The sequence below is a fragment of the Cololabis saira genome, chromosome 15, assembly GCF_033807715.1.
Source record: "Cololabis saira isolate AMF1-May2022 chromosome 15, fColSai1.1, whole genome shotgun sequence".
Lineage (NCBI taxonomy): Eukaryota > Metazoa > Chordata > Actinopteri > Beloniformes > Belonidae > Cololabis > Cololabis saira.
Window position 1 is genome coordinate 34,544,917 of NC_084601.1, and position 23,764 is coordinate 34,568,680.

The 23,764-nt window shown below is 41.8% G+C and overlaps 1 protein-coding gene across 1 annotated transcript; it reads left to right on the forward strand.

Annotated features, from left to right (window-relative positions):
• Positions 1-2,197: 2,197 nt before the first annotated feature.
• On the forward strand, positions 2,198-23,418 carry LOC133461292 (C-type lectin domain family 6 member A-like). Its single transcript, XM_061742152.1, has 7 exons — positions 2,198-2,348; positions 2,650-2,760; positions 15,384-15,509; positions 19,443-19,568; positions 21,665-21,804; positions 22,024-22,142; positions 23,057-23,418. Exons 1-7 carry the CDS (start codon positions 2,204-2,206, stop codon positions 23,211-23,213), a joined length of 924 nt encoding a protein of 307 aa, XP_061598136.1. The 5' UTR covers positions 2,198-2,203; the 3' UTR covers positions 23,214-23,418.
• The last annotated feature ends 346 nt before the right edge of the window (positions 23,419-23,764 follow it).

Sequence of the window (23,764 nt, forward strand, 5' to 3'; positions counted from 1 at the left end):
TGAGACTGTGTTGCGTCATTAATCATTGTCTGATAATGTCTCTGAATGTTTGCTATAAACACTGGTTTGTGCTACAGGTGTATTTATTATTATACTAAATATTAATATTATGATTAATATAAATAATTAATTAATTTCAGCATTATTATTATTATTATTATTATTATTATTATTATTATTATTATTATTATTATTATTATTATTATTATTATCATTATTATCATCATTGTTATTATTATTATTAGTATCATTATTATTATCATCATTCTTACTATTATTATCATTCTTCTTCTTCTTCTTCTTCTTCTTCTTCTTCTTCTTCTTCTTCTTCTTCTTCTTCTTCTTATTATTATTATTATTATTAATATTACTATTATCATTAGCATTATCATTATTATTCGGGGGCATCCGTCACGTGATCAGGATCCCCCCTCGTCACTTTATGACGTAGAGGGGACGCCCAGGGAATCCCCTGTGGTTGACGAAATGGGAGAAACTTTAAATATCTCCGGTCTCTTCTTAAAACGACAAAAACGCATAATTTAGCCACTATAACAAAGAATAATATATAAATAATAATAATGTCATAAAACGTGTATATATCACGACCACGCCTCCCATTGACTTTGCATAGTACTATATCCGTGGTGCTCAGATTAAAACCTCATTAAAACACTGCTAAAACAGCGTTAAAAACGGGCTTTTACAAACTGACATTAAAAAACAGTACGTTGCGCGACAAAAACGCATAATTTAGCCACTATAACAAAGAATAATATATAAATAATAATAATGTCATAATTCGTGTATATATCACGACCACGCCTCCCATTGACTTTGCATAGTACTATATCCGTGGTGCTCAGATTAAAACCTCATTAAAACACTGCTAAAACAGCGTTAAAAACGGGCTTTTACAAACTGACATTAAAAATCAGTACCTTGTGCGCCAAAAAAGCATAATTTAGCCACTATAACAAAGAATAATATAAAAATAATAATAATGTCATAATTCGTGTATATATCACGACCACGGACCCCATTGACTTTGCATAGTACTATATCCGTGGTGGTCAGATTAAAACCTCATTAAAACACTGCTAAAACAGCGTTAAAAACATGTTTTTACAAACTGACAGTAAAAAACCGTACCTTGCGCGACAAAAACGCATAATTTAGCCACTATAAATAAGAATAATATATAAATAATAATAATGTCATAATTCGTGTATATATCACGACCACGGATCCCATTGACTTTGCATGGTACAATATCCGTGGTGCCCACACGTAATTTTACCAGTTTCCGTGTTGGTACCACGGAAAATAGTGGTGAGAGGTCGTGGGCATTTCACGGATTTTTGTGAGATCAGGTTGTTTCAGTATGTAGCTCAAAGTCTGCAGAAACTGCACTGTATTGGTGTCCTGATGTTACCATGTACAATGTGCAGCAATAATTCTGACAGATATCCTGAACACATGATCTCAGGTCTTGCTTCGCAGAAAGTGTTTCTTGTCCAGCTTTCTCTCTTTTAATAAAAGTTAAAATATATATATCTTAGATTTTGTCGCGATAAATGAAAGTACTTGAGCCCCCAGTTTAAAATGACTAGTTGTGCCAAATGAAACATGAACACGGATACAAATTTAATGAATATAGACAATCATATGCCACATAAATGACTGCCAGGATGTCTGTGAAAGAGTCCTAAACTTGGAGCAGGTCTTGTTTGTGTAAAATATCTAAAACAGTAGACTGAATCTTGGACCTTCATGTCTTGCATTTGTGTTGTTACATAGAAAGACGTTGAGCTGACGTTTGTGCATCTCTCTGTTAAAGCAGGTGTTGTAGCTGAATCTGCTTTCTCACAGACTTTTACTTGTTCCTGAGAACTTGATCTTAGAAATTAGCAATACAATCTTAAACTGTACCCTGACTAATATATTTGTCAATTACCAATTACTTAACTTTTAACCATAGTACAAATATTGTAAAAGTCACGAAAAATATAAACTTTATCAAACCTTTTTCCATTCAAAAGTTTGCAGGTTCCCTCCCACTGCTCACAGAAGGTGATGCATCAAACATTTTAGAGGTAGTTGTGGTTGATATGCTGTTACTTCCTGACGGTTTTCTATTGAAAGTTTACTAACCAACAAAGAAACAAAGTGTAGTCAGGTCAGTTACAAATTGCTTCTCAAGATGTCAACAGAAATTCAAACTGCACCAGATTTGAGAGTGAAATTTAGCAGAAGGGTTCATGAATATGGAAGAGACCAAGATCAATGTGAAATACAGATGTTGGACGAAGAAAACCCATACTCCGTTCCAGACTTACAACAAACTGGTAAGCAATAATTCATGAACTTTTCTCAGTAACATTGATGCTAAAAGGTGATTTGCTAAAAGGTGATCTGGTGATTTGGTTTAAAACAAACCATTATCAGTTATTACCATTAAAAGATGACATCATCATCCATTTCAGTTTCTGTAACTACAACGTGAGCAAAATTATTTAAAGACTTATTTAAAAAGTTTGTATTACTTGCTAATGTGATTTAAAATGACGGATGTTTTACATTAGTTTAATAACAAGACAAAGCTTCATAAGAGCTTATTGATGGATTCTCTGTTTTTTGCTTTTGTAGAGAAAAACAACCAGAAAAACCTCCCAGTTGTGAAAAGAAACAGTTTCAGAGTTTTCAACGTGTTCCTGGGAGTGTTTAATCTCCTTGTTCTGGTTGGAGTCATCATACGCTGTGAGTATTTGTATCTTAATATGTCTGATTAGACTTGTAGTCAAGACCAACTAAACCGAGACCAAGACACGACCAAGACCAGAGAGAATCAAGACCATGACCAGTTCAGCTCAAGACCGAGACCAAAAACAAACCTAGTTATTTCTTCATATTGCATGAGTTGTAGAACATCAGCACCATCCTGGTTCAGCTAGTTTCTATATGAGGTTGTATTCACCTGCAGCACAATAACACAGAGAAGTGCGTGTCTTATGTTGAACTCTCTATTAATGTTTTCATGAATTAGCTAAGATCAAATATATGTGCCGACTGCACTACCGCTATTTTTACACTATTTGAGGATTGACTCAAGTGCTTTTAAGGATTGCAATGACTACTAACTAGTCCCAAAGTCCTCTAACAGAATAACCAGCCTCCAACACCCCCCTCCACCTCAGAAAAGTCTAATGAATAGTAAATGTTACACATTTTAATTGTACTTAATTTGTACATGAAACGTGAATTTTAAATATTAAAGATACAATTTTCACCTATGAGTGTATATATGGTTTAGAAGTATGAGTATATTATAATGTATGAGTATATTATGATATATAATATATATTTATACTTCTATATATATATATATAAAATTCTATGATGTGGATGGTTGGTTACTTAATCTTTTATTTTGGTTCAATTTATTATTTCAGGAATTATAGTGAAGTTTTTCACCCTTTTTGAGTTGGATTATTGTCATCTTTATTGTTATGTTATTATATTATTATTATATTATCATCTTTTATATTATCTTTTGTATGTCTATGTGTGGACCCCAGGAAGAATAGTCTTCCCATGGCGAAGACTAATGGGGATCCTTTTTAAATAAACAAAATAAACAAATAAACCTTGAAATTACATTTTTTACCATTATAGTAGCCATATTACACCATATATCCAATCCAATATTTCAGGCTGCGAGTTTAACGGTTTCAGTGTGGACAGAGAGCGTCCGATGTCACGCAGCTCGACGCAATAGTCGGACGCTCGCATGCAGTTACACGGTGTAAACGGATCTTAAAGCCTGATTTACGGTTCTGCATTAAATCGACGCGTACCCTACGCCGGCGTAGGCTCTGCGTTGGTGTAACGCGGAACCATAAATCAGCCTTTAGTTCCTTCACCGGGTCACCTCATCTTCACACTAATTCACACAGGAAGATTTAATTGAATTCTAAACAGGTACATCACAGTTATTTACTCCGATTCCTCATCATTTCATTTCTTATGTTACAAGACAAATGAATCATGTTAACTGTAAAGAAATCACAACACTGAATTTTCACAAATGGCAACTTTATTGTTAAAAAAATAAAAGAACATGGGGGCGCTAGAGAGCCAGCAATGTGGTAGGTTGTGTTTTTCACCAGCTCCTCCACTCCAACTTAATATAAGTATTCAACACTCCCTTTTTGCACTTTTTGACGGTGGAATACGCTCATAACACCTCAAAGAATGGTCAGGACTAAGAGACTGACCCAGAAAACACTAGAGTCTCCTTCAGAGACTGAAGACGATCCGCCGACCGAATCAGCTAATGCTAACGCTAGCTCACCTGGCTCGGCCAGTCCCGAGCACCAGGGAGACGTGCCAGAGGAGGAGCTCTCCTCCTCGCCTATCCTGGGGGCTATAAGACGGATGGAAAACTCAATGAACTCGAGGTTTGACAACTTGGAGACAACTCTTGTGGAGGTTAAAAACTCCATCGCCTCCAACACCTCCCGCATCACAAACCTGGAAGACCAGCAGGGTGAATTTGACGAGCGCCTGGCCGAGCTGGAAAAAAGCCATGATGACCTGCATTCACAAAACAAACTTCTGAAAGCCAAAGTGATCGACCTGGAAGGCCGCTCTAGGAGGCAGAATATAAAAATCATGGGTCTGCCGGAGAAAATTGAAAAAGGTTCTCCGACTACGTTTGTGTCTGACCTGCTACCTAAGCTTCTCGGAACCGAGCACTTCCCCCGGGGGATTAAAGTGGACCGCGCTCACCGCATCGGCGCACCAAGTAACCGGCCACGAATTATGATCGCCAGGATACATCATGATGCCGTGAAGGAGAAAATCATAAGAGCGGCTCGCAGCGGCGGTCCGCTAAACTACGAGGGGCAGCGCATCAGCATCTTCCCGGACCTCACAGCGGAGGTGATGAAGGACCGCAAGGAATTTGACGCAGTTCGGCTGAAACTGAAGGAGGCCGGTGTCCGACATGGGTTTCTGTTTCCTGCACGCCTGATTTTCACACACGCTGGTCAAACCAAGATATTTGAATCAGCAAAAGAGGCGGCGTCCTATACGGACAGACACGTACAGCCTCCAGCAGCTGAAGGCACCGGGTGACCAGGTGCTGTCATGGGGACGGGATCTGACAGAGTCGCTCTGATTGGACCACGAACGTGGGCGTTCCCGCTGGATAGACCAAAGGATTGGTGAGGCAAAAGCCAACACGTTTTGGCAATAATCACAGAACTCAGACTGTTTGTTCAGTTATGCTGTCTTAAAGCTATAACGTTTGTACAAGGTTGTTATTATTATGGATGTCAGTCATTATGGCAGGCTCACAAGTTAAGACATTATTTGGAGGAAAAAAAAAAGGAAAAAAAAAAAAAAAAAAAACCTCATGTCAAATACTCCTCATGTTCCTTGTTTTTATTTATTTTTATTTTTATTTTAATAGGTTAGTGCTAATTGCCTGCTTCATAAGGAGTGTTAATGTTTCTATTTCAGGAGGGTGGTAAGGGGCTGGGGTGTAGGATAAAGTGTTAGTTTGCTTTGTTAGCTACTTCTTTACTGCATGTGTAGGTTTTTTTTTCAGCAGCTCCGCTGCCATGGGGGTTTTATATTACCCCTTTTCTTTAGGGAGGGCAAAACAGGGGGTTCAGAGGGATTTTTTGTCTTTTTTGTTCATGCTGTACGCACAATATCTTATTTATATAACGGTATCCTGCATTTTTATGTTGAAGGGGTGTCATGAGTGGCTCAACAAATCATAACATGAACAACATTATTAACCTAACTACTTGGAATGTCAGAGGTTTAAATAACCCATCAAAAAGAGCCAAGATATTCTCTCATTTACGTGATCTGCATGCAGATATTTCATTTTTGCAAGAGACGCATATTAAACACACAGAAGCCTCCAAACTTAGGTGTAGCTGGGCTGGGCAAATTTTTCAGTCAACTTTCTCAGCCAAGGCACGTGGTGTGGCAATTCTAATCAAAAAGAATATTCCTTTCCAACACATTTCGACCAAAACAGATCCAAATGGTCGTTTCATAATTGTGACTGGCACAATTTTGACTGCTCACATTACCCTTCTTAATTTATATGCACCAAACTTTGACAACCCAGGTTTTTTTCGAGGTGTTTTCCAGCTGATACCTGACCTAGCAACAACCAATTTGATTGCAGGTGGTGATTTCAACTGTGTTTTGGATACCTTTTTGGACAGGTCCTCAACCCGCCCAATTTGTCCTTCAGACTCTACAATTGTGTTAAATAATTTGATAAAGTCGTTTAATCTGGTCGATATCTGGAGGATTCACAATCCTACGGAGAAAGAATATTCTTTTTTCTCACAAGTTCACAAAACATACACGAGGATTGATTACTTTTTAATTGACTCTAAACTGACAGCAATCATTAAGTCATCTAAATATCACAACATCTTAATCTCGGACCATAGCCCAGTCTCTGTAGGCATGGACTTTGGGTGGAAAAAACCACACTATAATTGGCGATTCAATCCAAGTCTTCTTAATGACAAGATATTTTTGGAAAAATGCTCCCTTTCCATAAAGGACTATTTAGCTTTTAATGATACGGGTGAGGTTTCAGATTCGACATTGTGGGAGGCCTTTAAGGTGGTGATAAGAGGTTTTGTATTGTCTTATGAAGCTGCACAAAAAAAAACTGAGGAGACAGAGGCTATCAGTTATAAATCCACAGCTTACCCTCCTTGAAAAGCAATACAGGGATGCTCCATCTCCACCTTTACTGAAGGAGATTGTTAAGTTAAAACATGAATATAACAGTATCCTCTCGCAACAAATTAACACCTTACTGTTGAAAGTGAGGCACAAACAATTTGAGCTGGGGGATAAACTGGGCCCTCTTCTCTCACGCCAGCTACGAGGGGCGCAGGCTAGCAGGGCTATTCACGAAATTAAAAGCCAGGCAGGCTCTATGCTTACCGACCCTGTTGAAATAAATAAATGCTTCAGGGACTTTTACGAAAATCTATATAAATCTCAAAGCCCCGCAGCAGAAGAGGATATTCTCCAATTCCTGCGCTCTCTCCCGCTTCCTAAAATAGGCTGTGATGCGCAAAATGAACTCAATGCTGAAATTACATTACAGGAGGTTGTCACAGCTGTAAAGGAGTTCCCGAGCGGAAAGTCTCCAGGCCCGGATGGCTTTGGAATTGACTTTTATAAAGCATTTGTGGACGATGTGGCCCCTCTATTACTGAGAATGTTTAATGAATCAATAAGGAATAAGAAATTACCAGACTCACTATATGGGTCAAACATCTCTTTAATATTGAAAAAAGATAAAGATCAAACTGATCCATCATCTTACCGGCCTATTGCGCTTCTTGGGAATGACCTTAAAGTGTTCACCAAAATTTTAGCAAATAGATTAAATAAACATATTGCAACCATTATACACCCGGACCAGGTAGGGTTTATTCCCAAGAGATTCTCCTTTTTTAATGTTCGTAGATTATTAAATATTGTATATAGCAAACAAAATAAGTCAAAATCTGCAATACTCACACTGGATGCGCACAAGGCTTTTGATCAGGTGGATTGGAAATTTATGCTGTCAACAATTAGAGAATTTGGTCTGGGTGAAAGTTTTTGTTCATGGGTAGAGATGCTTTATGCGCATCCAACTGCGTCAGTCCTCACCAACTCGGATAGATCTCACCCTTTCAATCTGCATCGTGGTGTTAGACAGGGCTGCCCCCTGAGCCCTTTGCTGTTTGCTCTGTGCATCGAGCCCCTTGCAGTAAGCATTAGATGCAACCCGAAAATTATTCCGATACATTTGGGTAAACTGGATCATTATATGGCGTTGTATGCTGATGACGTAGTCCTCTTCTTATCCCAGCCCGAAAAATCCTTCCCGGCATTACTGGATCAAATTACAATTTTTGGTAAGCTATCAGGCTATAGTATAAATTGGCAGAAATGTGAATTTATGCCTCTGCGTGGAGACTTAGACCCCAACTTTCTCAAAAATCTGCCAGTAAAAGTTACCACCCAAGTGAAGTATCTTGGAACTACAATTCCCAAACAATTTGATCAGCTTTATACATTAAACTATAAGGCTTTGATTGATAAACTCAAAATCGATATTGAATTTTGGCGAACACTCCCCGTATCAATGATTGGCAGAATTAATGCTATAAAGATGGTGACCTTACCTAGGTTTTTATACATATTTCAGAATGTTCCCATTTTTCTGTCTAAAAAGTTTTTCAGAACATTGGACTCAATCATTATGCCTTTCGTTTGGGGATACAAATCGCATCGTATAAATAAGAAGCACCTTTGCAAGTCAAAGGACTTGGGTGGGCTAACGCTCCCTTTATTCCAACATTATTATTGGGCAGCTAATGCACGAGCACTGGTGTATTGGCAGCAAGCTTACCCAGTAGAACCTAATGATACTACCCCACCATGGCTGGCTATGGAACAGGAGACCACTGGTACCTCCCTCTCAGCACTACTCAATACAGCTAAGAGAAATCCTGGGCCATTTAAAGGGACTGGACGTATAGTAGAACATTCTTTAAAGGTGTGGTACCAGATTAAAAAAACATTTTGCCTGACAAACACTTCTATTTTTGCCCCCATTTGTCATAATCATGCATTTCTCCCCTCCCAGTCAGATTCTGTTTTTTCTATCTGGAAAGAAAAAGGCCTGACCATTTTGAGAGACCTGTACATTGACAATGTTTTTGCCTCATTTGACCAACTCAAAAGGAAATTTGATTTACAACCGTCTCATTTTTTCAGGTACCTGCAGGTCAGGAACTATGCTAGAGCAAACATTGTAAATTTTGAAACTTATAATCCACCAGACGAAGTCTACTCCCATTTAGCAAAGGTACCTGAGACCAAAAAGCTTGTGTCCATGTTTGTAAATTTGTTTGCAGCTCAAACTGCTCCAAGTACTGAACATCTGAGAGAGTGCTGGGAGAGGGAAATAGGCACAACCATCTCTGAGGATGCATGGCGTAAATGTCTTCATAGCATACACACATGCTCAATCAATTCAAGGCACCAGCTAATACAATATAAGGTTATACATAGACTCCATTATTCACGTGTTAAACTGCATTCTTTCTTTCCATCTACTTCACCGTTATGTGTAAAATGTAAACAGTCTGATGGTACGCTGGCACATATGCTTTGGTTTTGCAACAAACTTGGTAGATTTTGGCATGAAGTTTTTTACTTTTACTCCGAGGTTTATGAACATGATCTTCTGCCAGACCCAGAGACCGGCATCCTTGGCTGGTCCCACCAGCTTGATACTCTTAACCACTGGGAGGCTCTGTCAATACAGTATGGGATGGTTATTGCAAAGAAAATGATTCTCAAAGTTTGGAACAAAGAAACATCACCGAGCTTTGAAGCCTGGCTCACGGAGCTCTCAAATACTTTATACATAGAAAAAATCAGATTTGAGTTGTCAGGAAAATCAGAGAGGTTCCATCAGATATGGCAACCATTCCTCGATCATATTATACAGCGGAGAGGACCTTCATGACCCCTCGATTTCATGACCTTGTCTGAATATTCATCTGTCTGTAATTTCTCAAAGTGAAATTTTAAATAGTTGCAGATTGCCACAGAAACTGTTGTTACACTGTAGAGTACAGCTTTCTCTGTTTGTTTTTTTTTTTTGTCTCTTTTTTTTTTTTTTTTTTTTCTTTCTTTCTTCCCTAGCCTGTTTTGGGGGAGGGGGGTGGGATGAAAGGGGTAATTGTTCAGGTTATTATGTACCTGGATTGTTTGAAAATGTTTTGAAAATGAATAAATAAAGTATTTAAAAAAAAATAAAAAAAAAATAAATAAAAGAACATAAGTTGTATATAAATAACATGTATGCACTATTGCTGGCTCAAGGAAGGACAGTGCGTCTTCTGAAGGTGTCGTTGAACAGCTTCAGGTGCTTGGAAGATCTGAAACCATAAACAGAAGAAAAATGTATTACTAATAAAGCTCCGGTGTTACCTAACGATTGAGTGGCTCCCTTAGGTAACACTGGAGCCACCGGAGCTGCTCACCGGTCCGGTCCAGTGAGTGGCCCCGGTGCTCCGGAGCTAAGCTAAATACTTAGCCCATGCAAAGATCATACTTGTAGACAAATGTAAATAACATTAAAAAAATAACGTCACTTACGGGTCCGTACTGTTGGAACTGATCCTTTTATGAGGGTAAATGTCGACGCAAAAACTGTCCCTCGCTGTGGAAACAGCCACACGATTCACCACTTCTGAACAATGGCGGACGCTCCGACCGGCAGTGTTAGTTGTGTGCGTGGTTTCAGCAGCGGAGGCCGACCTATGGAAATCTGCGCCTATCGTTACGTAACGATAGGCGCAGATTCTGAACGGCTCGTATATGGAGCCAAATCAAGGCCAAAAGTTTTGCTAATTTGAAAATAAAATTTGAACCTGAAAATTCTTTTTTACAGTTTCAATTTTATTTTTTTCAGTATCAGATCTTTTTTTCAGTTTCAAATCTTTTTATTTCAGTTTCAAATCTTTTTTTCAGTTTCACGTCTTTTTTTTCAGTTTCACGTCTTTTTTTTTCAGTTTCACTTCTTTTTTTTTCAGTTTCAAATTTTTTTTTCAGGTTCAGACTTTTGGCCCGGATCTGGCGTGGGGGGCGTGGCATCAACTGAGAGGGGCGTGGCATCATGAGTGACAGCATAACAGAGAAGGCGGGGGACGTTCCTCAGTCATGTTGCCTTCAGGAAACGTAGGTTGCAGAAGATTAGATGTTTCCCTGCTTCATTGCACCATGATACAAGTGACTGTGTCATTAACAGAATTGTGCAGCCCTGGATGACAAGCTGATGACGATGATTAATTAGAATCAGGTGTGTTAAAGGAGGGAAACATCTAAAACATGCAGGACACCGGCCCTCGAGGACCAGGATTGGTGACCCCTGGTCTAGACTTTGATGACAAGCTGGTGACGACTGTTAATTTGAATCAGGTGTGCTGAAGCAGGGAAACATCTAAGACATGCAGGGCAGGGGGTCCTGAGGACCGGAGTTGAGAACCACTGGTCTAGAGCAGGGGTAGGCAATTCCGGTCCTCGAGGGCCGGTGTCCTGCATGTTTTAGATGTTTCCCTGCTTTAACACACCTGATTCTAATTAATCATCGTCATCAGCTTGTCATCCAGGGCTGCACAATTCTGTTAATGACACCGATACTTTTATCACGGTGTGCTGAAGCAGGGTAACATCTAAGACATGCAGGACACCGGCCCTCGAGGACCGGAATTGCCTACCCCTGGTCTAGAGAGCAGTGTTTCCCAACCCTGGTCCTCGAGGCACCCCTATCCTGCATGTTTTAGATCAGGGGTCACCAACCCTGGTCCTCGAGGGCCGGTGTCCTGCATGTTTTAGATCAGGGGTCACCAATCCTGGTCCTCGAGGGCCGGTGTCCTGCATGTTTTAGATGTTTCCCTCCTTTAACACACCTGATTCTAATTAATCATCGTCATCAGCTTGTCATCCAGGTCTGCACAATTCTGTTAATGACACAGTCACTTGTATCATGGTGCAACAAAGCAGGGAAACATCTAAAACCTGCAGGGACACCGGCCCTCGAGGACCAGGGTTGGTGACCCCTGATCTAAAACCTGCAGAGACACCGGCCCTCGAGGACCAGGGTTGGTGACCCCTGTTTTAGATGTTTCCCTTCATCATCACACCTGATTCTAATTAATGGTCCTAATTAGCTTGTCATCAAGGTCTTGACACTTCTGTTGATGACACAGCCACTTGTATCACGGTGTGCTGAAGCAGGGAAACATCTAAAACATGCAGGATAGGGGTGCCTCGAGGACCAGGGTTGGGAAACACTGGTCTGTTGATGACACAGCCACTTGTATCACGGTGTGCTGAAAAGCAGGGTAACATTGAAAACATGCAGGACAGTGGGCCTTGAGGACCGAGGTTGTGAAACACTGTTTTAGATCAGGGGTCACCAACCCTGGTCCTCGAGGGCCGGTGTCCCTGCAGGTTTTAGATGTTTCCCTGCTTCATTGCACCATGATACAAGTAGCTGTGTCATCAACAGAACTATCCAGACTTTGATGACAAGCTGGTAACGAGGATTAATTAGAATCAGGTGTGTTAAAGCAGAGAAACATCTAAAACATGCAGGACACCGGCCCTCGAGGACCAGAATTGGTGACCCCTGTTTTAGATGCTACCCTGCTTCAGCACACCGTGATACAAGTACCTGTGTCATCAACAGAGTTGTGCAGACCTTGGTGACAAGCTTATGAGGACCATTAATTAGAATCAGGTGTGTTGGTGCAGGGAAACATCTAACATGCAGGACAGGGGGGGCTCGAGGACCAGAATTGGAAATCCCTGCTTTAGGTGTTCAAATATGGCGACAACACCATGGAGGGACTAGCTGGAATCGTGATTGAGACAAAAGCAGTATCAGAACTTGGCAGACCATCAGTGGGGCAAACAAGGTCCAGAAGGAGCAGAGGAAAGACCTATTGTGGGCCGGCAGAAGGTTGGGGCAAAGACAAGAAGACAGGATCAGGGGCAATCTGGAATCTAAACCAAGCCATGAATCTTCAAATGAGTGCTGGAAAGTAGTGCATGGTGCAAAGACAACCTGAGCGCACACGAGGCCTCAGTGCAGCTTAAATAGTCTCTGGCTGATGAGCAGTGAGGAGCTACAGCTCGTATAGGTGTTGCACATGAAGCTGATGAGGTGGTGTGACAGCGAGATCAGTGAACTCACTCACCACAACAATTCAGAGTGTGACACTTATAACTTAACCATTCTTCCTACCTGGCTCCAAGCAGCAGCCGCAGTACCGCTTGTCTGGGGGACGTACATCGAGATGCTGATCTTAAAATAGCCATCAGAGTCAGACAAAACACAATACATCTGATCTGATCCTTCCACTAGAACCAGTTTGCCGTGAGAGACAGATCAAGTGGAAATTCTCACATATGTGTGTGTGTGTGTGTGTGTGTGTGTGTATATATATATATATATATATATATATATATATATATATATATATATATATATATATATGTATATGTGTGTACAAACAAACACCTTTACATACCACGGATACAAATGATCGGTCATACAATTTCAGTTCCTAATAATTTCCTCAGCAAGTAAGATTTACTGACATTACGGCGCACTGCTTGTTGAATAAAAACATATAACTACAATCCTGTTAATGACGTGTTCACTTGAACAGGTCATGCAGGTCCTTGGGCCTTGGAGACCTGGATTTGGGAACGCTGGGTTACAGTTTTACTGTTATTTCTGTTATATACATGTTTCATATTTATTTTTTACATTTAGTCTCATTTCTGTATTTCAGTAATGAATAATAGTTCACATCTGTGTTTGTTTTTTATATTCTATTCATTTTTTTTCAACACATTATCTGTTTGACCAGTTCTTGTTAATTAGGGCCCAAGCACTTACAGTGTGAAGGCCCTATTGTATCTGTAGGAATTTTTCTCGTTTTTTTTTTCTCGTTTTTATTTTTCCGATGAAATGAGGGCCTTTTTGACCCCCTAAACGTGCCCTAAAAGTCACCAAATTTTGCACGCAAACCAGGCCTGGCGAAAAATTGTATATTTAATGGTTTGCATTAATGGGCGTGGCCTAATGGCTCAACAGCGCCTCCTTGAATACTTCGTGCCTCAAGCCCCACCATACGGTTTGACGTACATGAACAAAAATCGGTACACATCTGTATCATTTCGCAACTTAAAGAAAAATCTCTTGGCGCCATGGCCGAAACCGAACAGGAAGTCGGCCATTTTGAATTAATCGTGCCATTTTGGCGCAATTTATGTCATTACTTCGCCCGAACCGTAACGTGCACCCAGGTGTGTTACACATCAAAATGTGCGTCTCGATCCTGCGAAGATGTGCATTACTTTTCCCAGTCAAAAGCGTTACCGTCGTGACTCTAGACGCCAAAAACGCGCCCCTCCTTCATCTGAGTGGTCCATATTTGATAGTTCCCCAAAAGTCACCAAATTTTGCACGCAAGCCAGGCCTGGCGAAAAATGTGATATTTAATGGTTTGCATTAATGGGCGTGGCAAAATGGCTCAACAGCGCCCCCTAGAAAACTTTGTGCCTCAAGCCCCACAATACGTTTTGACGTACATGCATGAAAATCGCTACACACCTGTATCATGTCGCAACTTAAAAAAAAGTTTCTTGGCGCCATGGCCGAAACCGAACAGGAAGTCAGCCATTTTTAATTAATCAGGTCATTTTGCCGCAATTTTTGCCATTACTTTGGCCGCTTCTTCGCCCGAACCGTAACGTGCACCCAGGTGTGATATACATCAAAATGTGCGTCTCGATCCTGTGACGATGCGCATTACCTTTCTCAGTCAAAAGCGGTACCGTGGCGATGCTAGACGCCAAAAAGTGCGCCCCCCCTTCATCTGATTAGTCCATACAGATAAAACTTCGTGCCTCAAGCCCCACAATACAGTTTGACGTACATGCACGAAAATCGGTACACACCTGTATCATGGCGCAACATAAAGAAAAGTCTCTTGGCGCCATGGCCGAAACCGAACAGGAAGTCGGCCATTTTGAATTAATCGTGTAATTTTGCCGCAATTTATGCCATTTCTTCAGCCGCTTCTTGGCCCGAACCGTAATGTGAACCCAGGTGTGTTATACATCAAAATGTGCGTCTCGATCCTGCGACGATGGGCCTTACTTTTCTCAGTCAAAAGTGTTACCGAGGCGACGATAGATGCCAAAAAGCGCGCCCCCCCTTCATCTGGTTGGTCCATATTTGATAGTTCCTACTTTCTGCCATAACTTTTGAATGGTTTGACATAAAGAGTCGTGGGTGGTGTCATTGGATTTGGTTTAGAGTCCTTAACCTTCATTGGTGTAGATTGGCTCCGCCACTTCTTCTGATTGATCGATATTTCATAGTTCCTATTTTCTGCCATAACTTTTGAATGGTTTGACATAGAGAGTCGTTGATGGTGTCATTTCTGATATGCTTATGATGATAAGTTGAGTTTTATGTGAACAGCAAAGGCTCTTTTTTACAGTATTATTGACCAAGGAATGTGGGGGGAACCTGGGGGGGAGGGCGGTGGCCATGAGTGCGAGGGGCCCGTTCATCGCTGCTTGCAGCTTTAATTTATTTTATGTTTTACCAGCCTTACACCATCCAGTCTCTCTACCACCTGCTTCTCAACCACCACAAATGTTATCAGATATTTAATCTACACAGGATGAAATAAATTTTCATTTTTCAGAGTATGTTTTGATGTTATACTTCTTACCAGGTATCCCTTTGGACAACAACCAGCTGCAGAGGGAACACGACCAACTAAATACCAGTTACAGTCAGCTGCAAGTCAAATACAACCAACTGAACAACACTTATAATCAGCTCAAAAATGAACTTGATGGTAAGAAAGATTTAATACCAAATAAATAAACTTGAACTTCAGCGTTAGCCCCCATAACTTCTTATTTCTATAAGTGTACCTTAATCAAAAATAAACAAGACAGAAAGATAGAGCAAAAATATTTTTTTTTAAATAACCTGAAAGGTAAAAGTGACACCTGAAGGAGATTTCTGAATATTGAAAGAACACTCATGAATGTGAAGCTACTTTCACATAGAACACGGCAACACCGCCGGGGTGGCGCAGAGTCGGCGCAGGTGGAGCAGAGTAGGCAGCGAGTGGGCGGCGAGTGGGCGCAGAGCAGCGCGCATATTCGTTGCAAGTTGCTTGGCGACCGAAAAAAAGTTTTTCCGGTCTGGCGCCGTTTTCCCATTCATTGTGTATGTGCGGGCTTTGCACCGAGGTCGGCGGCACACAACAGGGCGCACGCCGCCGGGTTGCCGCCGGGTTGCCACCGGGTTGCCGCCGGGTTGCCGCGGCAGCAAGAGCGCAAGACGGTGCAAGACGGCCCAAGATCTCGGCGGTGTCCAATAGGAGAGAAGGTGCTGGAGGGAGAAAAAAAACGTGCAGCTTGTAGATCAGAGACGATCAAGATGGAAGAAAGAATGATCTTGGCTGTGAGTCTGTGTGAGGAGCTGTGGGATGAGACTGCAGGCCTATCGGGACATCAATAAAAAGGGACAAAAGTGGAGAGAAATCTCCCAGAATTTGAACATATCTGGTGTGTTTAAAAAGTGGTAGAAATGTGATATGCTTTTGCTCTTTTAACAATAAAATGTTAATTTAAAATAAAATATAGCATTTCCATGCCTCATATCAGGATCAATTGAATCATTTATCAATATATGGTTATGAAACTTTTTTTCGGTCGCCAAGCAACTTGAAACAAATATGTACGCGATGTGCGCAGGCGCGCCCTGCTCTGCTCCCTGCTCTGGGCCGTCTCTGCGGCGAGTCTGTGCCCACCCCGGCGGTGTGCGCGGCGCAAACCGCGTTCTAGGTGAAAGCCGCTTTGCGCGGCAACCCGGCGGCATGCGTCCACTTGCGCCCTATGCCGCCGCGCAAACTCGGCGGCGTGCGCCCTGTTGCGCGCCTTCTATATGAAAGTAGCTTGATGCTCAGTGACATGAAATCTTTCTAAAACACTTGTCTGTCTGATATCTCATATGAAGGAGAGTGTCCTGATGTACCAACCCAAGTGTGTGGAGGGTTCTTTGTGTATGGTGTCTTGTTCTCTCTCTCCCCTTTCTGTTACAGGTTGGATTGCTTCAATAGGCCCAGGTGTGTGCGGCTGAGTGGGTGGGCCTTAAATATCCAAGGTTGCCACCTGTGCATTCTCTGTACTGCTGCTGCTGCTTTGCCTCTCTGTCGCTCGGCTGCTTTGCCTCTCTACGTCCCATTCCCAGCTAGACGCTGCAGCTGACCTTTGGTTCCACCTTGCTGTTGTCGCTGTTAACCTTAGTTGCTTTTACTCTTAGTTGATTTACCTTTCTTAAATAAATATTTGTTACTCATTACTTACTTTTGTTTGTCGGAGAGCTGAGCCAGCTCTGACAAATGGGGGCTCGTCTCGTTTATATCCTGTTTGGTTAAATATGGTAGTTTAAGAAGAGTTTCACTCACCGGTCAAGAGTAGGTGATACGCTGTAGGTGCGCATTTTCTGGAGGTTCCCGCTAGGCTTCAGGGTAATCTCTCCTTTTGAGATTGTGTCAGGGTTTTTTCTTCCCTAGTGCTGTGGGGAGTTGTTAGTTTTGGTTGCCAACCATCTCGGGAGCACTCCGTGGGCTTGCCTGTGGTGATCTCGCTGGTTTTGTGCTTAATCAGCCTGCTGCAGAACCACATGAAGACCAGGGCTGAGGTTAACCAGATCCTGGGTTAGGCAGGTAGGGGGAACACTCTGGGGGGCATTACTTGCTCGTTGTGCACCCATTAGTGTGGATCTGTCTCCGGGTGACTATGGGGTTGTCCGCTTTTTACGAGGCGCCTTCTGCGTTGTTTTTGGACTTGTGTAGGAAGGATCAGTTTCTTGAAATTGCTGAGCATTAGGGTATTGTGTTGCAGGAGGGAATGCTTAAAGATGAGTTAAAAATGTTTGTGTTGTTGACGTTGTTTGAGAAGGGTGTGTTGCAGAATGAGCCTGCTGCTGAGGTCGTGGCCATGGCTGCAGTGAGGTCGGAGTCTGCAGTGTTCTCGTTTGAGCAACAGAAAGAGTTGTTGCAGTTAGAGCTAGGAGCACAGCAGTTGGTGCGAACAAAGCTGAGAGTGGTGGATTGCGATAGTAGGCTGTTTGGCGGGTCAAATGAGTTGGCATCTGTGGCTGAGCGTTAGGGCAGAGACCTGACTGCTTGTCTGCCCCTTGTGCCTAAGTTTAACGAGCGAGATCCCAACACTTTTTTTACGTTGTTTGATGTGTCAGAGACCAGGCAGCGGGCAGATGGGGGTAAAGTCCTCCTGTTGCAGTGTGTGCTCACACACTGGTTACCGCTGGTACGACGCTCTCTCCTCGCGTACTACGCAAGCAACGTTGCAGTTGGTGGTGCATGCAAACGGACACGAATGCGAGCACCAACAGCAAGTATATCTGGGCTCTTAGACGTATCTGTATGTGCTCAAACACTTTTTCTGGTCAAGAAGGATGTGGCGGCGTATATGAAAACATGTCATGTGTGTCAGCTGACGGGGAAACCCAATCAGCGTGTAAAGCCGGCGCCGTTGCAGCCTATTCCTGTGGTGGGTGACCCTTTTGTGTATCTCATTGTAGACTGTGTGGGGCCGTTGCCCAGTGCCAGGTCGGGTTGTAAGTATTTGTTAACTGTAATGTGTCTGCTTCACTCCATTACAACAAGGGCTGTGGTTAAGGCACTTTTACAGTTTATTTCAGTGTTCGGGATACCCAAAGTCATACAGAGTGATCGGGGCTCTAATTTTTTCTCCCATATGTTTGCACAGGTGCTAAAGATGCTGGGAGTGAACCACAATCAGTCCACTCAATCAGTCCATATCATGCACAGAGTCAAGGCGCGCTTGAGCGCTTCCATCAGACGCTTAGGTCCTTGCTGCGTGCATACTGTACGGAGCTGGACTGGGACTGGGAGGATGGTCTCCCGTGGTTGATGTTGGCGGTGCAAGAGGCCGTGCAGGAGAGCATGGGCTTTAGTCTGAATGAATTAGTCTTTGGGTACTTGGTTCGCGGGCCGTTGACTGCGCTAAAGGGTGGGTTGGTTCCTACTGAGGCGCCCTGGAACCTGATTGATTTTGTTAATGGCTTTCGGCACAGGTTGTTTCGGGCAGGTCTGTTAGCGCGTGAGAAGCTGGGGCAGGCTCAGATGAAAATGAAGATGCAGTGTGCATGTGTGGTGTGGTGGGCCAGGAGTTAAGTCCGGGGGACCAAGTCCTCACCCTGATGCCACTGGTCACGTCACCATTTCAGGCTAAGTTTACAGGTCCATATACTGTGTCTGAAAAAGTCTCGGATTTGAACTATCGGGTTGTTACGCCAGGTAGAAGGAGCTCGTCTCAGCTGTACCACATGAACCTATTGAAGCCTTATTATCAGCGCTCTAGGGGTGGGGAGTGTGTCGTGGGTGACGTGTGTCCTGCACTCGCGGTGGACTCCTGCAGTGGGGCGCAGGAGTCCGACGACGTTTCTGAGCCGGATGACAGCTTCCTGCGTTTTGTTTATCGGAGAACTGAGCCAGCTCTGGCAGTTTGTTTTTTATAATCTATTCATTTTTTTCAACAGATTATCTGCTTGACCAGTTCCTGTTCATGTATTTTATGTTTTACCAGCCTTGCACGTTTTCATGTTATACTTATAACCACCTATGACTTTGGACAAAGACCTGCAGAAATGTTATCAGATATTTAATATACACAGGATGAAATACATTTTCATTTTTCAGAGTATGTTTTGATGTTATACTTCTTACCAGGTATCCCTTTGGACAACAACCAGCTGCAGAGGGAACACGACCAAGTAAATACCAATTACAGTCAGCTGCAAGTCAAACACAACCAACTGATCAACACTCATAATCAGCTCAAAAATGAACTTGATGGTAAGAAAGATTTAATACCAAATTAAAGCTACAAGCAGCGATGAACGGGCCCTCGCGCGTGCAATTTGCACCAATTAAGGTCAAGGACTCAAAACTGAGTCCGATGACACCACCTACGACTCTTTATGTCAAACCATTCAAAAGTTATGGCAGAAAATAGGAACTATCAAATATCGACCAATCAGAAGAGGGGGCGGGGCTAATTCACACCAATTATGGTCAAGGGATTCAAAACTAAGTCCGATGACACCACCCACGAGTTTTTATGTCAAACCATTCAAAAGTTATAGCAGAAAATAGGGACAATAGGGAACTATGAAATGAAACTATGAACTATGAAATGTGAAACCATTCAAAAGTTATGGCCGAAAATAGGAACTCTGAAATATCGACCAATCAGAAGAAGGGGCGGGACTTATTTGCACCAATGAAGGTCAAGGACTCAAAACCGAGTCTGATGACACCACCCACGTCTCTCTATGTCAAACCATTCAAAAGTTATAACAAAAAATAGGGACAACCAATCAGAAGAAGGGGCGGGGCTAATTCAGGCCAATGAAGGTCAAGGACTCAAAACCGAGTCCGATGACACCCCCCACGAGTTTTTATGTCAAACCATTAAAAAGTTATAGCAGAGAATAGGGACAACCAATCAGAAGAAGGGGCGGGGCTAATTCAGGCCAATGAAGGTCAAGGACTCAATACCGAGTCTGATGACACCACCCACGACTCTCTATGTCAAACCATTAAAGAGTTATAGCAGAAAATAGGGACACCAATCAGATGAAGGGGGGGCGCGCTTTTTGGCGTCCATCATCGCCACGGTAACGCTTTTGACTGAAAAAAGTAATGCGCATCGTCACAGGATCCAAACGCACATTTTGATGTATAACATACCTGGGGGCACGTTACGGTTCGGGCTCTGAAGCGGCCGAAGGAATGGCATAAATTGCGCCAAAATTACACGATTAATTGAAAATGGCCGACTTCCTGTTTGGTTTCGGCCATGGCGCCAGGAGACTTTTCTTTAAGTTGCGACATGATACAGGTGTGTACCGATTTTCGTGCATGTACGTCAAACCGTATTGTGGGGCTTGAGGCACAAAGTTTTTCTGTCTGGACCAATCAGATGAAGGGTGGGCGTGCTTTTTGGCGTCTAGCGTCGCCACGGTAACGCTTTTGACTGAAAAAAGTAATGCGCATCGTCACAGGATCCAAACGCACATTTTGATGTATAACATACCTGGGTGCACATTACGGTTCGGGCTCTGAAGCGGCCGAAGGAATGGCATAAAATGCGCCAAAATTACATGATTAATTCAAAATGGCCGACTTCCTGTTCAGTTTCAGTCATGGCGCCAAGAGACTTTTTTTTAAGTTGTGACATGATACAGGTGTGTACCGATTTTCGTGCATGTACGTCAAACCGTATTGTGGGGCTTGAGGCATAAAGTGTTCTAGGGGGCGCTGTTGAGCCATTTTGCCACGCCCATTAATGCAAACCATTAAATATCAAATTTTTCGCCAGGCCTGGCTTGCGTACAAAATTTGGTGACTTTTGGGGCACGTTTAGGGGGGCAAAAAGGCCCTCCTTTCGTCAGAAGGATAAAGATGAACGGGCCCTCGCAACCCTTGTGCACGTTCAGGCGTGCTGCAGTGGAAGCGCTTGTATGACTCGCATTTAGATGTCTTCAGGCCTGGACATTTAGCGGATGACACCACCCACGAGTCTTTATGTCAAAACATTCAAAAGTTATTGCAGAAAATTGGAACTATCACATATCGAACAATCAAATTGGGGCACGTTTAGGGGGGCAAAAAGGCCCTCCTTTCGTCAGAAGGATAAAGAAAGAATGAAAAATTCCTACAGATACAATAGGGCCTTCGCACTGTAAGCATTAACCCCCATAACTTCCTTAATCAAAAATAAATAAGACGGATAAGATAAAGCTAAAAACATTTTTTTTTTAAATAACCTGAAAGGTAAAAGTGACACCTGAAGGAGATTTCTGAATATTGAAAGAACTCTCGTAAATGTGATGCTCAGTGACATGAAATCTTTCTAAAAACTTGTCTGTCTGATATCTGATATGAAGGAGAGTGTCCTGATGGATGGAGAAGATTTGGATCTAGTTTTTACAAAAAATTCACTGAGAGTAAAACTTGGTCTGAGAGCAGGAGGGAGTGTGAGAAAAGAGGAGCTGATCTGGTGATCATAAGCAGCAAAAAGGAGCAGGTGGGTGTTTGATGTCAGTGTATATGATGTTAATGCAGTTTTCTGTTACTTGTGTTCTCCACCTGCTGTCAGTCTGTGTGCTGTTTCTGTCTCCATCCTGATGGATTTCAGTTAGAAATGTGTTTTTAAATCTTTTAGATTGTTTTCAAACACAATCATCAGGATACTGATACTGAGCAGATTTATGACAGCTGAAAATACTTTTGTCCCGCCATTTAGGATTTTGTGGGACGACTGTACACAAATGAAACCTCCTGGATTGGTCTGAAAGCTGAATGGTCGACTAAGAAAGAGGAACTTGATTGGAAATGGGTGGACGGATCACCGCTGAAAATATTGTAAGACAGTATTTCTTTTACAATTTCATCAAAGTCATTGTTTCAAATCGTTAACAGGTAAAACAACAGAACATGTTAAAAACTGTATCATCATTATTTCTGAAACACATTTATTTGAATGAACAGCCTGTGTGAACTCTTCATCTGCAGTCTGTGATGAATTTATTTCATAAAAACTCAACAAGAAGTCTGATGAAAGAGACTTCAAGCCTTCGTTCTCAACAGTTTTTAAATAGTGTATTTAGTTTGTGTTCTGTATTTTTGACCTGACAGAACAATAGCAGAATGACAGAATTCAGGTATTTTCCTCTTTGGTGACTTTAAGAACATTAAACATGAAACACATGAACGTGAACATTAGAACCTGGGATGAAATAAAAGAGCAGCTTCACCACAAAGTTTTCCTGCAGACTAACTGGTTCAACCAACATCAACAGACAACCGTTTCAAGGTTTTGTCTGTAAAACTGCTGCACAAACTGGTAAAACAACAGCTCAACTATGACTCCTTTATCACCAATGAAACATGAAGATTTAGAGACTGAAAACCTTGAGAATGTTTCTAGTGTCTGTGAAGATTCACAGTAGGACGTCTTCAGAAGAGCTGAGTGTGGTTGGGAACAGAGACACTAATGAGCATGTGCAGGGAGATGAAAAACCAGGAAGCAGATCAGCAGGAGAGAAGAGATTTGTGGAAGATGTGCAGACTGAGCTGCTTTCACTGGAATAAATGAATGGATACCATGTTGGAGTATTTAATGAAGACCTCATCCAACATCTGGAATCAGACCAGAAGTTCATTGTGATCTTTAAAAAGTGAACATTTGCGTAAAACAATTAAAGATGTCAGTTTTATCAGAAAATGAAAATAATCTTGATTTTCATCTCAGTTGAACATGTTTTAATACTTCACAGGTTCTGGGCTGCAGAATGGTCTCAACATCAGTACAACCAAAGTGAATACGCTGCACTGTGTTGTACTAATGAAGGGAAATGGACATACTCATATCACGCTGATGAGAATAACTGGATTTGTGAGAAGAGAAATCAAGCTTTCATTGTTGAATCCTGATAAACTTCAGATAACATTTGGTCACTTTCATTTATTGTTTTTCATGTGTCATTTATAAATGTGGTTATTCTGAACTTCATCATGTGTACAGGGTAGTGAAGCTGTCATCAGAACTACAGGATAACTTGATAATGCTGAAGTAAAATATAATGATTGTAAATAAGTATAAATGCAGCTTTACTTCACTTGTGTTTTTTAATTAATGTGTGAGGAATGAAAAGTTATCAGTTAAAATAATTGTCTTTATTCTGCTACATTTACATAAACATTTGTCCTCTTGCTTCATTTTCCCAAAACCATAAGAAAGGATATTAACAAAATGCAAAGTGTATTTCAGGAACAAAGGAAAAAACATTAATAAACAAGGAAACTTGACAACAGCTGTTGAATTAAATGTTCCTGCAGGACACAGAGTCTGAAGTTACAATTTGTTATTTTTGTCAGTTTGACATCAAGTTTATATTATTTTTACTCGTAATGATCAAAGATTTGTAAATAAAGACGTCTTCAAATTCAACACCAAACAGTGTGTTATATATTATAATCTTGTT

What these genes read in the sequence shown, in the direction of transcription:
- LOC133461292 (XM_061742152.1), top strand. Translation starts at nt 2,204, where the DNA reads ATGTCAACAGAAATTCAAACTGCACCAGATTTGAGAGTGAAATTTAGC. An exon ending in TCCAGACTTACAACAAACTG is followed by an intron (nt 2,349 to 2,649) that starts GTAAGCAATAAT and finishes TTGCTTTTGTAG; the next exon opens with AGAAAAACAACCAGAAAAAC. An exon ending in GCTCAAAAATGAACTTGATG is followed by an intron (nt 19,569 to 21,664) that starts GTAAGAAAGATT and finishes TCTGATATGAAG; the next exon opens with GAGAGTGTCCTGATGGATGG.